The sequence below is a fragment of the Oreochromis niloticus genome, linkage group LG1 (genome assembly GCF_001858045.2).
Source record: "Oreochromis niloticus isolate F11D_XX linkage group LG1, O_niloticus_UMD_NMBU, whole genome shotgun sequence".
Taxonomy (NCBI): Eukaryota; Metazoa; Chordata; class Actinopteri; order Cichliformes; family Cichlidae; genus Oreochromis; species Oreochromis niloticus.
Window position 1 is genome coordinate 37,860,745 of NC_031965.2, and position 16,043 is coordinate 37,876,787.

A 16,043-nucleotide genomic window follows, 5' to 3' on the forward strand; every position below is an offset into this window, starting at 1 on the left:
TTTTGTCAAGAGCGTGGGGTTTTATGGATCACTGAGGGGGTGTGAGTGATTTCAGGCTCAAAGAAAACAAATGACAAACTGCTGTGAGCTTTGGATGGACATTCGATAGCCAACACTTCAGCTCCTCCGAGGCTGCAGAGGAAATTACACAGTTCAGTAAGAAACAATAAATCTGGTTGTTTTATCAACAAATCAAACAATAAGAACAAAAGACAACTAAAGCAAGCACTTAATAGCAAACAAGGGAGAAACCACCTTCTTCATTAAACACACTACATCTAATGACATTTCAGACAGGAATATTTATTTCCAGTAAAGAAACAGAATCATAGTGAACTGGAAGAAAAAAATGTTGTCACTGTAAAAGTTTGTCTCACACTAACGACTTTAAGTCCTTATAACTCATAATAACACAAACTAGTAATAGGTAAGCCATCATTAATTCTGTTTGGGGTTTTTTGTTAGACTTTAAGATATTTGACTTTATTTTAATAATAAGTATATGTTTCAATATGTCTTATCTTGTCTTAAATGAATAGATATGCAATATTTACAATTGTTATAATATATGTTGATTTTAAGGCAAGCTATATCTGCAAATCCTCATGATAGGGAAAGCGTCTCAAATAAATATTTTACTAAAGTTTGAGTGAATGTAGTTACCGCTGATGTAGTTATTTATAGCTAACGCAAGGTGTCGCTATTTTCCCCAACTGTTCTTGTAAAGCGCTAAAGTACACTTCACAAAGTTTGTCCTTTTGCAGATACCGTAAATGGAGTAAAAAACAAATCATGGCGTCCGACAGCGACAGCGATGAGGATTTTGTGACTTACGGGACTCCTTTGGAACCTTTGGAAGAAGGTGGGGTGAATTTTATGATCTCGGTCATCTGTTTACGTACATTTAAAAAAATCTCCCAGGTGTTTAATGCAAAGCGTTACGAGCTGCGCCGTTCGCAGCGCTACTTCACTGAGTTCAGCTAACGAGCAGCTAGCTAAGTGCAATCAGCCTCCTAGTTTGTAACCCAGACCTCATTCAAAAATCCTTTATTTTAATGCTGCTGATTAAAGTAGTTGAACATAGCTACTGAATACAGTGCCATTTCTCATCTCTAAAGTTTCAGCACTATCAGGTCTTCAGTTCGGCCTCAAAGTTGTTGTGAAAGCTGCCATTTATTTTTTCCCATTCAAATCTGAAGCTGCAGTGTGTGATTTGTGTACTTACTGCGGGAAAGCCTATACTGTCGCTTTGTGCGACATTGTGTGTCTTAAATATCGTTACAGGATGTAGATTATTTATGTATATTTTTAGTGTATTTACTGCGGGAAAACAAAAACAAGAATATCTGTAAATGTCGTTACTAGTTGGAGAAAAAAAGAAATTCATATTTTAATTTAATGTCTCATTTTTTTATTCTAATATTTCAGAATTTACTTACGTCTGTAATTTCATTTATTCATTCTATCATCATGTATTACACAGACACTGTGATGTAGTGGTTAACTCATAGCGCAGTGTGAACCTGCCCTGGGCACCGGTGCTGGGCTGTGGGCGCAGGTCCCACTGAAAGATATCGGACCTTCCAGCCACCATCATGAAGTCTTTTTCTGACTGTTTGGTCAGAAACATGCAAACGGGTAACCAGCTAAAGGTCATTTTACAGCAGAGCTCATCCTGCTCCTCACACAAAGGAGCAGATACCCATCCTGCTGCTGGTTGATGACCTTCTACAGCTCCATCTCCTGGTATCTCCTCCACTTTCTTGAGACAAAGCAAACCTCCTCTTGATGATACACATGGATGAGCCATCCTGGAGGAGCTGTGCAACCCAAATAGGATACAGACACCATCTCAGGTTGCCAGCAGTGACAAGTGATCACTGCTCGGTGATACTAGCAAAAGAAAAACGAGAGAAAATGCAGTGAGGAGAGAAAAGGAGAGAGCAATGGACTATGCCCTCATCTGCTTTTTGGGGGGTTGTTCTGTCGTTGCCTTTGCTTCCTGGACAGATTGATTCCCCTGAAGTGTAACTGACTTTGTGTTTTACTTTGATGATCAGCTGTTCCCGTAATTATTATTTTTTGACCAGTGTATAAATAAGCAATAAATTACTTCCAAATCCTTATAGTTTATTACAACATCAGTTTTGTACAGAATTGATAACAACTTTAAATGTTTTCCTATTTCAATGTTTACCATTTAAAAATGTATAAATCCTATGCATGAACCATGCGTGTAAAAATGTTTCTGTGTGCTTTCACAGACGAGCCGCTGAAGAAGCCCATCCCACTCCACGATCAGACAGTCAAAGATGAGAAGGGACGATATCAGAGGTTCCACGGAGCGTTCACTGGAGGCTTTTCAGCCGGATACTTCAACACTGTCGGCTCAAAAGAAGGTCAGATAAGATAAGATAAGATAACCTTTATTAGTCCCACACGTGGGAAATTTGTTTTGTCACAGCAGGAAGTGGACAGTGCAAAAGTTATATAGCAAAATTAGAATACAATAAGAATAAAATACTGTACACAACTGTACAGAATAGAATAAAATACTATATACACAGTAGATTAAATAGAATAAAATATACAATAGGATGAAAATAGAATGCAAATGCTTTCTATAACTGAGTAAAAAATACAACTTTTTCAGAAAAAGATTATTGCACTTAGTGTTATTGCACATGTGTGGATGTGTGTGTTTGATCAGTTAAAGTCTTTGTTGTGGAGTCCGACAGCAGTGGGGAGGAAAGACCTGCGAAATCTCTCCGTCCCACACCGTGGGTGCCGCAGCCACTGAAGGAGCTGCTCAGTGCTGTCAGAGACTCCTGCATGGGGTGGGAGATGTTGTCCAACAGTGATGAGAGCTTAGCCACCATTCTCCTGTCACTCACCACCTCCACTGGGTCCAGAGGGCATCCTAGAACAGAGCTGGCCCTTCGGATCAGCCTGTTCAGTCTCTTCCTGTCCCCGGCAGAGATGCTGCCGCCCCAGCAGACCACACCATAAAAGATGGCTGAGGCCACCACAGAGTCATAGAAGGTCTTCAGGAGTGGGCCCTCCACTCCAAACGACCTGAGTCTCCGCAGCAGGTACAGCCTGCTCTGCCCTTTCCTGTAGAGGGCGTCTGAGTTATGAGTCCAGTCCAGTTTGTTGTTCAGATGAACACCAAGGTACCTGTAGCTGTCCACAGCCTCGATGTCCATACCTTGGATGTTCAGTGGTTGCAGTGGAGGATGTTTGTGCCTGCGGAAGTCTACCACCAGCTCCTTGGTTTTACTGGCATTGATCTGGAGGTAGTTCTGCTGGCACCAGTCCACAAAGTCTTGAGTCAGTCCTCTGTACTCCTTGTCGTCCCCATCAGTGATGAGGCCGACTATTGCAGAGTCATCAGAGAACTTCTGCTAAGTTCACACATATTTCATTTAATGTGAAATTTATGGAGCGCTGCATGCAGACGTGTAAGGGGAGGTGACGTCCCCGTAAAGCTAACAGTGTTTGGTTCAGTCCAGCCTCTGATATTGAAGTTGGCTTTAGAGCAGACGTGGACTTTGCATCTTGGTTTTCTGTTTTTAGACTTTCTGGTAATCTGATTGAAAGCGTGACTTGATTATTAGACCATTAATGTTCAGTTGACTGACCGATTGCCTTGTAGCTGCGTGTTGTTTTCTGTTTTTTTGTCCTCCACTTTTCTTCCATGTTGCGATGCTGGTGTCCGTCACAGATGTTGTTCTGCAAACAGTGAAGCCATTTTCAGCTCAAGCATATTAATCATTTTGATTCCATATCTTGCCACTTGGCATCCGCGTGTCTTTTTAGGCTGGACCCCGTCAGCCTTTGTGTCGTCACGGCAACAGAAAGCTGAGAAACACCATGCCAGACCAGAAGATTTCATGGACGAGGAGGTACAGCCATCCAGAGAGAGACGGGGAGGTTTTTCATTCACATAAAAAAAAAAATCTGGGACTTTATCCAAATAATATCAAATACCCTAAAATATCAAATAACATTTTATAAGCTACTGTCAGAGCAGCTGTCTGATGTCTGGAAATCATCAAAGCTGATGTTATAGTTTTTACCCTGCAGTGTTTGAGTGCTTGGTCATTCCAGTATGCAGAACATGTTTCAGAAGAGACTTGAGGAGGTTTGAGGTTCAGGTTTAGTGGAGCTGATGGAGATCGTTGTGGTTGTTTGTCAGGATTTCAGCGAACACGGCATCGCTCCCAGAGAGATCACCACAAGTCAGGAGTTCTCGTCCAGCCGCAGAGACAAGGCCGGAGAGAAGGCGAGAGCCATCAGTGCTCAGGCAGCTCTGATCCCAGGAGACACGCTGCTGGAGGAGCTGATCGCACCTGCCAGGTAAATGCTGCCACACCCACATCCCACCAACTGTGTCCCAGCAGCCTGCTTCTGCAGCACCGCTGGGTCCATCCTTCACTCTTTACCGGTTTGCAGTGTGAATTTGCTCTGAGGTGTGTTTGATTTGTCTCTCAGGTCTTCCATCGGGGTGGAGCTGCTGATGAAGATGGGCTGGAAGGAAGGTCAGGGCGTCGGGCCTCGTGTGAAGAGGAAAGCTCGCAGGCAGCAGAAGGGTAAGTGTGTCATTTTTACAGGCACAAGGTTGCTTGACCAATCAGAGAAATTCAGTTTGTAAAGGGTAAAATAATCCCCGTGACACTTGACTAAGGGCGTTTTCACACCTGTAGTTTGCTCACTGTGATCTGATTCACGTGAATTCGGAGACTTGAAGCTTTTTCACGTCTTTGGCTTCTTTTCACGCAGTCAGTAAAAACCATGTGAGGACATTCACTCTGAGGCTGCTGATGAGGAGGTGGAGTTAGCTTTGGTGTCTTGGATTATTTAAAAGCAGAACTTGAAAAAATGAAATACTGAATCTGTCCACTCAGCGTCTCGAGTGAAGAGCAGCTGTGATATTTAATAATTTCAAGTTTGATGCCGTTTCTTTATTCTGTTTTTCCTACTTCATCTTATGCTGTGTTTCATTTCAGCATGAATCCTGTTCCTGTCTGATGTTAGTTATATTGTATAAATACTGACACTTTGTCCTCCTGACAGACGGTGGAGGTAAAGTTTACGGCTGCACGCTGCCCCCTGCTGGTTCGGAGGAATCAGAGGTGAGTGCGGCTGCTTAGAGAGAATATTTTAACACAGAACCTGATGGAGGACGATCTAAACTGAATCTGAAATTCATAATTCATGCTGCATATTTTCACCTGTGCGTGCATGAAATCTCTCTCTGCCTCATCAGGACGACGATGAGGAGTTTGCTCCAGAGAACGTGACCTTTGCCCCGAAGGACGTAACTCCAGTGGACTTCAACCCTAGGCTGGGAGTTCAGGGTTTGGGGTACCGTGGTCTGGACCCGAGCCTGGCGTTGCTGGGTCACGGCACGGCTGAACACATCGATCTGTTTAAACCTCAGTCTGAGACGAGGAATCGCCTGTTCGGAGACACAAAGAGCAGCTCGAGGAGAGGAGGAGTGGTCGGACAGGTGAGCCCACAAAGCCCAGAAGTGTTTTTTTCTTTTTTAAATACAAAGTGTTTGGCTGCTGACCTTTGACCTGCAGGCCTTTGGCGTGGGTGCATTAGAGGATGACGATGAAGACGTGTACCACAGAGACTCCATGTCCAGATACGACACAATCCTGGGAGAAGAGGAGCCGGGCGACGGCCTGTACGGCTGGACGGCTCCGCAGCAGTACACTAAGAAGAAAGGTAATGTTTCCTGGGAAAACCTGGAAAGTTCCAGGCCTTTTTTTAAACCAGTCATTAAGCTTTTTCACACAGAGAAGCTCTTTGTCAGGCGGCCTTATTTTAAAACAGAGAAATCATTTTTAATACTTTCTCCACCAGAGAGGCGTGTTTTTAGTTTTTAAATTATTAAAGAATAATCTCAGGTTTTTTTGTTTTCTGTATTTCCCACTAATATTTATTGTGCCTTTATTTTTAGTATATTTCTATTAAAAATCTGAATTAATCTTTGTTTTTTTCATGAAAAACTGAAATTAAAGCATTCATGAAACAAGATGGAAAATTATTTGGATTTTTTTTTTGCTTCCAGACAGAAGTAAAGATGCTTCGTACCTCGGCAAAATCCTGGAAGGATTCACGCTGGCACAGAAACCCCTCGAGGAAAAAACAGTGAGGAGCTTCAAAATATGTGATCATCACCATCAGTACCTGGACACAGACCTCATGTCTCTGTATGTCTCTGTAGATCTTCCCGCCTCCCTCTCTGCCCCGCGATTATCGTCCAGTCCATCATTTCCGTCCTTCGGTCGATGTTTCGCATCTTTCCGGGGTCAGCCCCGCGTTGGCCGAGGCTCTCCGGGTGTCCAAAGGCCACATGGTCAAAGAGGAGCCCCAGCAAGCAGGACGCCACCAGCTGGACTCTGGCCAGAGGAGGGCGCTGCTGGGAGAGGACACCCTGCAAGGTAAGAGATGCTGAAAAATGAAGCAATCACAGAAGTGCCAAAAACATCAAAATGAGGAAAATTACAAAGGGTTGCAACTATATCTAGTTTTTCTAGATTAATTAAAAATGTAGGATAATCAGGCCATTGTGTCCCATTGTGGTGGCAAGTGCGTTAACGCTGCTGGTGATGTTTTCCCAACTTCTTCCCGATCAGGTCCCAGTTCGGTCATGGAGCTGCTGAGGCCCGAGGACAGGCAGCGCCTGCTCAGCTTACGCAACTCCTCTAACCCGCCCTCGGCCAAAACCTCCATCCCCGTCTCCAGTCATGCCTCGCAGACATCCGGGAAGTCGGCACAAGTGCTGCCTGCCTCCTCCGACCTCCAGCAGGTATCTCTGGCAGCGTGGAGAGGCATCCAAACATCGTCACAGACCTTCAAACCATTTGAGAAAAACCCCAGCAAGCAGGCACGCTACGAACTCTACCTGAGCTGTCTCAAGCAGGGAGACAATGGTAAGAGGCTCCGCCCTGCAGGTCCCATCATGCACTGCAGGATCTTTTACTAAAACTTCACAATTCATGTGTAGCGGACTGAGTTTAAGTTAGAAGCCCCTCTGTTGATATAGTTTTAGTCAGTTAAACCACAAAAACCCTCATTAATGCTGCTGCATGTCTGAGTATGTGCATACATGTGATTACTGGCTAACACAGATGCTGGATAATGGACTGAAAAGCTTTAAAAGCTCCCACATTAGAGACCGCCTGGATATTAAAATGTAAAAATCTTCTGTGTGTGCCTCAGACGCTCTGGAGCAGAGTCTAGACCCGGGAATGACAGAGTGGGAGCGCAGCCGGGAGAGGGAGGAGTTTGTCCGAGCTTCTATCTTGTACCGGCCCACCTCCTCCTCGCTGTCCTCCCGCTTCACCAGAGCCAAAGACCAGGAGGACGATGACAGCGTGGAGGTCAGCCCGGACCAAGAGGTAGGACGCCACTTGGTGCTGTAAAAAAACCACACCCCTACACTGCAGGTGACCTTAGGAGTCATTGATGCTTTCTTTTGGTTGTCAGGGAGACCTGGATGACAAACAGGCCGCAGTAAAGATGAAGATGTTTGGAAAACTGACCAGAGAAACATTCGAGTGGTATCCTGACAAACTGCTCTGCAAAAGATTCAACGTGCCCGACCCCTACCCCGGGTACGGCACACAGATCGGACTCTAAACAGAATGTCGAGGTTAAATCCAAACTGTGCTGAGCTAAAGTCTCACTGTGATTGGTCCTGCAGGTCCGGTATTGTGGGTCTGCCCAAAGTGAAGAGAGACAAGTTTTCAGTCTTCAATTTCCTGACTGTGACTCAGAGCAGAGAGGCTGCAGGTAACTTCATTCACAGACAGGAGGCGCTAAAGAGTTCTAACAGGCTTTCAAACAGCAGTAGAATATTCTGTAAGAGAACTTTAAGCCCTTTTTCTTGTTTCTTTAACTTAAAAGCTTGTTTAAATCCATGTTGTCTTTACTGCCACCTACAGCACCCACCTGACATAACGCTCTGTTCGGTATTATTTTAAACATAAAAGATGTTCTCGGGCGTGCTGAGAGGGAGGATCAGACCTTCAGTATGAACTTTTCCCTGCTTGCCTTGTTTCTGTCGGCCGCACGAGCAGCTGTCAGTGCACAAAGCAGTTAAGCAGTGTTAGCTTTGACAGCGAGACGTGAGCGAGCTCCCAAGCTCCACTTACATACCAATGAGCCAAAGCGAGTAAATGGTTTCTGACCACAGCAGCAGCTTGATCACATCCTGCCCTGTCACAGTCACACTAACCGACAGTAAAGTAGACAGATATTTTATTTTTTTCAGCACAAATGAAAGTTAAACGTGTTGCAAACCGAACGGTGTTTTAAAACTTAAGTAGATGAAAACTGATCCAAACTCATTTTTATCAAAGATATCTCAGTGGGACTGAAGAGTTACATAATAATTTATTTAAATGTTTTAAGGATTGAATCTGCTGTTGCTCAGACTGAGGTTTGTTAACCAATCAGGATTTATTTAGGATAAAAAAAAATAAAGACAGAAGAAAACTGAATTGATTGCTTTTATTAAATTGATACTTTGTTTCCGTTTAGTTTCCCCTCCTTGAATTTAAGTTTCTTTGTAGCCTTAATACCAAATTTTATGTCTTCTTAGTTTCAGTTTAACACCACAGTGTTTGCGCTCACGCATAATGCTCATAATTTCTCCTCAGCACCTCCAAAACCTCCAGAATCCGGGAAGAAGTCCAGGTGGGATGTCTCTGAGCAGAAGGTGGAGAAGAAGAAGGAGGACCTGCTGGGTGAGCTTCTCAGTGCTGCACGGAACCAGACCGAGACCAAAGTGGAGCAGACCCCCACGCCTGCTTTACCTGCTTTACCTGCCTCAATCAGCAGCAGCGATCAGGCTCCAGGAAGCAAACCGGAGGTAGTGAAAGAGCAAAGTGTCCAAACCAGCAGGCGAGGAAGTCCTTAAATCTAAAGAGTTTATCCTTTCTTCTACAGATAAAGTCATCAGATCAACAGAGCTCAGAGGAGAAGAAAGACGGTGATGAAGAAGAGGAGGAGGAAGAGGAGAGCAGGCCTCCCATGGATCTGTTTAAGGCCATCTTTGCCAGCTCCTCTGATGAGAAGTCCTCCTCTTCATCAGAGGGGGAGAGCAGCGATGAGGAGGAAGAAAAGGAGACAAAGGAGGATGAAGGAAAAATGGACTCGGAGCCACTGAACCTCTTCAGCATCCCCTCAACCTCCACCACCACCACCTCCTCCTCAGCCACCACCACCTCCTTCTCCTCCTCAGCCAACACCTCCTCCAGTCACCAAGCAGGTACTCTGAGTTTGCTGAATCACCTTATCTTTTGTTCTCACTTCCCTGTCGAGCGTAACTCTGTTAACTCTTTTCCTCTGTGCTCCTTCAAAAGCAGCAGTTTCCACTCAGGCCTCCAAACAGGAAGAGGAGGAGTTTGGGCCGAAGCTGCCGCCTCCCTCGGCTGCTCTGAGTGAGTATCACCCACCAGATCAACAACAGACAACTCAAGTTTATTCACCGTGACCCAGTCACATGGTTTCCCTTCCATGGACATTGTTTTTATAGGTACAGTAATCTCTCTGTAATCAGCTCAGCTGGGTTACATTTGTGTGAATCGATCCACATTCAGTGTGTAAACCTAGAGCGTGTGTTCATCGACACTTTCACTGGTCCTCTTCTGCTTTTAGTCGGTCGACTGAAACCAAAGAAAATGACCAAACTTCATTAAGTGGATCCTGCTTTGTAAAAGCATTGCTGGAGGTTTAATAACCTCTGCCTGTTGTTCCCGTGTTTAGGCAGAGGAGGCGCCACCTCCATCTGCCCTCCAAGCAAGGAGGTTAAAACGGGCAAGAAGAGCAAAGAGAAGAAACACAAGAAAAAGAAGCATTACAAACACAAGAAGGAAAAGAAGGTAGAAAATGAAGAAAAAGGATCAAATCAGATGAAATGGCTCCTTCCTCACGCTGAAGCTGTGACTTCTTTTTTCTTTACAGAAGAAGAAACACAAGAAGCACAAGCACAAAGAAACAGCCGAAGAAGAGCAAGGAGGAGGAGACGGCGAGCAGGAAGACGGACAGGTGTCGACAGACGAGCTGCTGAAAAGGTCAGAGGTCACCTGTCAGAGCATCGAAAGATGACCCTGATGGAATGGGGAGGGGAGACACTTGGAAATTAGTTTGTTTATTATAAAGTGCTGATGTAAGTCGGAAGCTGTGTATGCAAACAATCATTATTAACAGTATTTCCAGGGTTTTTTTCTCTTTTTTTTAATGTTTCCAACAAAACTTTTTAAATCCATAATCCATCGCTCACTGACAGAAACTCACTGCATTCACTTAAGAGCATAATTTGTTTTTATCTGCTCTTCTGTTTCTGATATCATTTTTATTTATCAGAGATCTCTTAGAGGGATAATAATCTGGTATCTGGGGAGTGTCGTGTTTAACTTTAGTAAACAGATGCTTTTAAAACTGAATGTAGTGCTGTGTGTAAAACACCTTGAACCGTCTTCTTCACTGTCTCGCCCTCTGTGTGTGTTTGTCTTCTCTTCCAGACTAAAGAGCATCCGCTCCCATCAGATGTGGTGAATCGGTTGGAGGTCTGTCCTCTGTGAGGACCGTCAGTCAGCTGATTGTTTCTCCTGACAGATTACCTGCTGTGTAGTTTTAGGTAATAAAATAAAATCTTTATAACCAAGTGCTCTGTATATCCTGACCTGCTGGGAAACCTTCGATCAAACAAAAAACTGATGTTTTGAAGCAATTTTAAGTGAAGAACTCTCACTGAAAGGAGGCAGACGTGTCAGTCTGCACTCGAATGGAGACAGATGAAACCTTAGGTTACACTCGAGACCAAGAAGGCCACATTGGGCTTTGTTAGAAAAGACGTGTAACCACGATGACTATGGAGAAGGAAAGGAACAGCTGATTTGGGTTGCTATGGTAACATTCCTGCTGCCCAACATAGATTGCTTAGTTACCAGTTACACTGTAAGAAGTTTATTGATATTGACACAAAGAGAAAACTTGCTACATATTGTGATGATTTCAGAGGCTTCTGTGTCTGACGTCGTTTAGGCTTGACATTGATATAATATTACAAACTTTAGTCCAAGATTACAGATGAAAGTGTGTCACAATTACTGGATTCTACATCTCAGACAGAAGCAGTTATATTTTATTTCATCTTTATTTAATCAGAAAGATAAATATTCTCATTTCCAAGAGAGACCTGGAGGAAGAAGCAGCACAAACAAGCTTTTTGTTAGCTTGTTTCACAGTTTGTGAAATTGTGGAATGAAGTATATGTTGTGTAAATGTCACTTGTGACTTTGAGCTACACAGTCGACAGGTGAAAGTAAACAATGGACAGCAACAGTAATAAGTTTCATTATTCTATAAATTTTTATTGATCAATAATAATATCAGATTACAATGTGATAGGAATAAGTATCAATAATCAGGATTTATTCATTTCAAATTGTACTCTAAATATATAGTTTTAAAAAAAACAAACTCTTTCCCATTTTAGCGTATGCACCCAAGGCTGTGTAATATTCTAATAACTGATAAAAAATAATCGATGTTAATCAGTTAATTCAGTTTAATCAGTTAGCATAAGATACATGAACACCCAGAATCAGACTGCAGGATGATCTAAATAATTTCATCTCATCCACTGGGGCACACGAAGGGTTTTAACTTTCCCTTGAGGACAAAGCTTGGTATCTGACCCTTGATGTTTTGGCCCTGAACATGAGCACGCCACAGACCATAGCGACGGCAGCAAGAAGACATCCAGCTATGAAGACCAGGTTCAGGTTCGTGGTGTTCCCTGGAAACAAAAGATCAGTTTTAATTCAGCGTTATCCAAAGTTACAGTGACTAAAACAAAGCAGCCGACTTTGTTTTCCATACCTTCACTCCTGCTGATGTCTGCCGACCTCTTCAAGCGCAGGGGACCCTGGGAAATGAAGTGCTGTGCAGTCTGCATGATAGCCCCCCTCTTTCGGTGGTGGGAGTGGTGGTGAGCATTTGACGTGGAGTTGATGCATCCCTGTGAGCACCTGGTGTTGGGGTTTCCTGCTTCACATACCATCAGTGAACAGCTGATGTATACCTGAATGCAACAGAGCTCGCTGTGAGTCTACAGTTACCGCTTCCAGGCTCAAGAAGCAAAGCTGCAGTCAGACTGAAACTTTTGGCTCTGCGTGTCACTCAACCTCGAATCTCTCGATATCCAAGTGCTGCATGTGCTTTAAAACATTTTAATGGAAGCATTGAATTTACATTAAGTGGACATCACAGATTTAAATGGAGATTATTTATTTAGCTTCCCTGTCCGCAGCGCTACAAGCTGTTGATGGAGATCATGGAGATCTGCCCGGCCCGGGAGCCAGCCTCCTATGAGGCCTTCCCCAAACCGCAGTTCATGCTTAAGCCAAAACTAGAAATGCTGTCAAACCTAATGTGAGGATGTATTCCCAGCCAGTGAAATAACAATTTTAAGCATTAAATAATAAGCATAATAGCTGCCCTCTCACTCAGTTGCTGGTATTATCTGTAAAACAACAAATACAATCTTGATCTTAAGAACAATTTTGGCCAAAACCCATTAGGTAATCATTATGAAAGTTTCACTGAAACATACTGAAGGAAGATTCTAGTGACTGATAGCAAACATCATCTGCCCTTTGGCCACATGAGCAAACAACAAATGACAAACTATAGCATATAAATGAAAGCAAAACCCAAAACCACCCCCCATGATGGACACATTTTTGCATAAATAAACTTTTTCTAAAATTAGGTAACTTTTAGTAAATTTCAAGCAATGTCTGCACTAGACGTGCGAGTGTGCAATAAGGTTAATCAAATTAAAAATATATGGCTTGAGTTTTGGGTGTTGAATTCATCAGAATCAGAACCCGTTTACTGGCCAAGTATATGCACAAACACATACAAGGAATTTGGTTCCAGTCGATGGTGTCTCTCAAGCACAACAATGTAAAACGTATTTAGAGGTCTAGTCTAAACTCATCATTTACCTGATCGTGCAAACCAATGAACTTGAACCTAAACTGTCTCTTGTTGTCTTGTGCATGGGTCATAACAGTGGAGTCCACTGGGCACCTGATCACAGCACAATGCAAACAAAGGGACACAGCTGCTGTAACTCCATGCTACGATTTCATCATAAATCCTTCTTTAACCATCACAGAATGCCATTCACAAATATTCAGGTAATATCCTGATGCCTTAACAACCTTTAAAGAGCATCTATTCTTCTATATTTATAGGTTACATAGTATATGGACTTCCACTCCACTTCTGTATAACACCTGAAGTTCTTAAAGATGAGAGAAATCTTTATTCTAAAAAGTACTCGGGTAACTGCTTCAAGTACAAACAGATAAACAGGAGAACCTTCACTGATACACCACCTGTTCTCATGCCTACCCATTTTCGATGATGGAGTAGGTCGGGTGGTAGTTGGGGTTGTCATATGGCGAAGCTCTGCAAGACTCCACAAAAATCTCGGTGTTGTTGACTGTAGAGGAGGCATCTATCTCCATGTATATCTTCTCTCCCACGTCATACTCCAGAGGGTATGAATTCGGATCATTCTTTGGAAGTGGTTGTTTGGGTAGAACTCAAACTGGTAGGTGAACGTGCCGAAGCCTTTATCCCACACTGTGACGTTCTTCCTGTGTGCCGTGAAGCCCTACGTCACATTTCCCTTTTTTGGGTACTGGCAGTAGAACTCTACTTCCAGCTGGTGTTTCCTGGTGATCAGATCTGTGTTGTCATCTACTGTGGTGATTTCATTCTTAAAAATGAAGTTTTCATCATCTTCCTGTAGATTAAAGAATATTATTGTGTCTTCAGTGTGAAAGTTAACCAAAAGAAAAACTAATGGTGTGTGTGTTGACACAAATGAGCCCTCGTTACCTCAATTTGAGTGCCGCAAGCATTGAGGGAGATGATGCCGATGACGTGAGTGCTGTTGGAGTATCTCTCCAGGCTGCAGAGGGTGTTGCTGGGTTCACTGAGACGCAGGTGATCCTCGTGGAGTCCACGGAAGGACGATTTGTCAATCTCAACTCTCATTGTGGACTCAGTGCAGATCACATTGGTTTTAACTGAAACAAGTCAATAACACGTTAAAATAAACACATTACAACTATTTAAAGCAAGCAAGTAAAGTAAGTAAGTAAAAGTTTATTTATATAGCAGTTTTCACAGACATATGTTACAAAGTGCTTCACAAGGGAGGTACTACTCAAACCACTCTGCAGTACTGCCAGTATGTTAAAACTTCAGGTGTTAAATATTTCAGAATAATAAATGTTGACATCAGAGTAGCCTGCAGACTCACTTCCCTCCTTCCTGACATCCAAGATAGCACACCTCATCTCAGACTGATAGACACCAGACCTGAAAAAACAAAACATTAGTGAACGATGACTTAACAACTTTACTATGGTGAGGATTTATAATTACCATCATTCACGTAGGCTGATTAGACTTGGTTCAGGTTACTTTCCAGTAAACGGATACACCGGATGTTTTATGATTCTGTGTTTACCTGAATTAATCATGTTAAAGTTCAGTGTTGGTAACTTTGTCATTATTTGTTTCAGATCCTTCTTTATTTACATTTTTCAGGCATGAGATGGTTTATTTTCTTAACACCTAACGTAATGATAAGTCATTACATCATCTACCGGTCACGGCAGATGGCCCCGCCCCTCCCCCAGCCTGGTTCTGCCAGAGGTTTCTTCCTGTTAAAGGGGGTTTTTTCATTCCCACTGTCGCCAAGTGCTTGCTCATAGAGGTTTATCCGATTTGGGGGTTTTCTCTGTATTATTGTTGTGTCTTCACCTTACAATATAAAGGTGACTGTTGCTGTGATTTATTGCTATATAAATAAAACTGAATTGAACTGAACTTACTGTGAGGTTGGGTTGGCATGTGAGTGGGAATGTGTAACACTTGGAAAGCTGGTTACACCCAGCCTGCAAGACAGGTAATGAGTCAGTTGATAGTTTTTGGTCCCCATACTAACTCCATGCTAAAGAAATGAATGAAAGGCTAACCCTGTCACAGATTCCACAGCAAAGCAGACTGGAAAATGATCTCCCAGGTGACTCTTTAATGGCGTCCACCGAAGGACAAACTCATCATGTGTGGTCCTGTGTTTGGTCATATTCATTGGCCCGCTGATGATGATCTCTTGTATTCTGTATAAAGGCAAAACAACCTCTGCATCACAGATTTGATCTTGCATGCGGAAATGTTGACAACGTTTTGCTGGTGAAATTTGGTCTCACTTACACTGAATATGATGCCGGGGCTTTGATTCAGATCTCTACCTCTTTGTTGACCTCTGCTGTGATGTGTGCTCCATTTGCAGGCATTGGGTGCAGAAACCTTGGGAGGTAGAGTCCCTCCTGGCATGAGGGAGCAGGTGGGTCGACTGAAGTTTTAAAAAAAAAAAAAAAGAACTAGTAAGCAGTCCTAATGAAAAAACAAGAATGAGGACAGAATAGGTGTCTGTGGATCAAAACAAAGCATATATGGATTCCTGGGTTGCAAAAGAATCCACTTAAAATATTTGCAGCGTTCACTTAAGTTCTTAAGACAAACTAAAGCATTAAAAAGCATCTCTAGACCCAGCTGTCTTAGCTAATTATAGGCCAATCTCCAACCTTCCTTTCATATCAAACATCCTTGAAAGAGTAGTTGTCAAACAGCTAACAGATCATCTGCAGAGGAATGGCTTATTTGAAGAGTTTCAGTCAGGTTTCAGAGCTCATCACAGCACAGAAACAGCTTTAGTGAAGGTTACAAATGATCTTCTTATGGCCTCTGACAGTGGACTCATCTCTGTGCTTGTCCTGCTAGACCTCAGTGCAGCGTTCGATACTGTCGACCATAATATCCTATTAGAGCGATTAGAACATGCTGTAGGTATTACAGGTACTGCACTGCAGTGGTTTGTATCATATCTATCTAATAGACTCCAATTTGTGCATGTAAATGGAGAGTCC

The 16,043-nt window shown here is 43.1% G+C and overlaps 2 protein-coding genes across 3 annotated transcripts; one reads left to right on the top strand and one right to left on the bottom strand.

Moving 5' to 3' along the window:
• The first annotated feature begins 728 nt into the window (after positions 1–728).
• gpatch1 (G patch domain containing 1) lies at positions 729–10,689 on the top strand. 2 transcript variants are annotated; one of them, XM_005447773.4, is made up of 20 exons: positions 729–862; positions 2,265–2,399; positions 3,820–3,905; positions 4,199–4,359; positions 4,495–4,592; positions 5,077–5,135; positions 5,270–5,512; positions 5,589–5,736; positions 6,083–6,162; positions 6,239–6,455; positions 6,651–6,947; positions 7,237–7,415; positions 7,504–7,631; positions 7,721–7,809; positions 8,679–8,890; positions 8,968–9,289; positions 9,384–9,461; positions 9,787–9,902; positions 9,985–10,094; positions 10,545–10,689. In XM_005447773.4, the coding sequence occupies exons 1-20, from the start codon at positions 793–795 to the stop codon at positions 10,576–10,578; spliced, it is 2,862 nt and encodes a 953-aa protein (XP_005447830.1). In that variant the 5' UTR covers positions 729–792; the 3' UTR covers positions 10,579–10,689. The 2 variants fall into 2 exon arrangements, with proteins under 2 accessions (XP_005447830.1, XP_013122941.1); XM_013267487.3 differs by having other exon boundaries at positions 9,387–9,461.
• A 10-nt stretch (positions 10,690–10,699) lies between these two features.
• LOC100711704 (ZP domain-containing protein) lies at positions 10,700–15,704 on the bottom strand. The gene is given in 10 exon segments (XM_074527746.1): positions 10,700–11,824; positions 11,908–12,109; positions 13,038–13,122; positions 13,450–13,615; positions 13,618–13,846; positions 13,942–14,132; positions 14,369–14,427; positions 14,946–15,008; positions 15,090–15,233; positions 15,328–15,704. Coding segments are annotated over 9 exon segments (1,248 nt in total). The 5' UTR covers positions 15,206–15,233; positions 15,328–15,704; the 3' UTR covers positions 10,700–11,687.
• Positions 15,705–16,043: the final 339 nt, after the last annotated feature.

Coding starts and splice junctions, on each gene's coding strand:
- gpatch1 (XM_005447773.4), top strand. CDS start 793: ATGGCGTCCGACAGCGACAGCGATGAGGATTTTGTGACTTACGGGACT. Junction 4,593..5,076: donor AGCTCGCAGGCAGCAGAAGG/GTAAGTGTGTCA, acceptor TCCTCCTGACAG/ACGGTGGAGGTAAAGTTTAC. Junction 9,462..9,786: donor GCCTCCCTCGGCTGCTCTGA/GTGAGTATCACC, acceptor TCCCGTGTTTAG/GCAGAGGAGGCGCCACCTCC.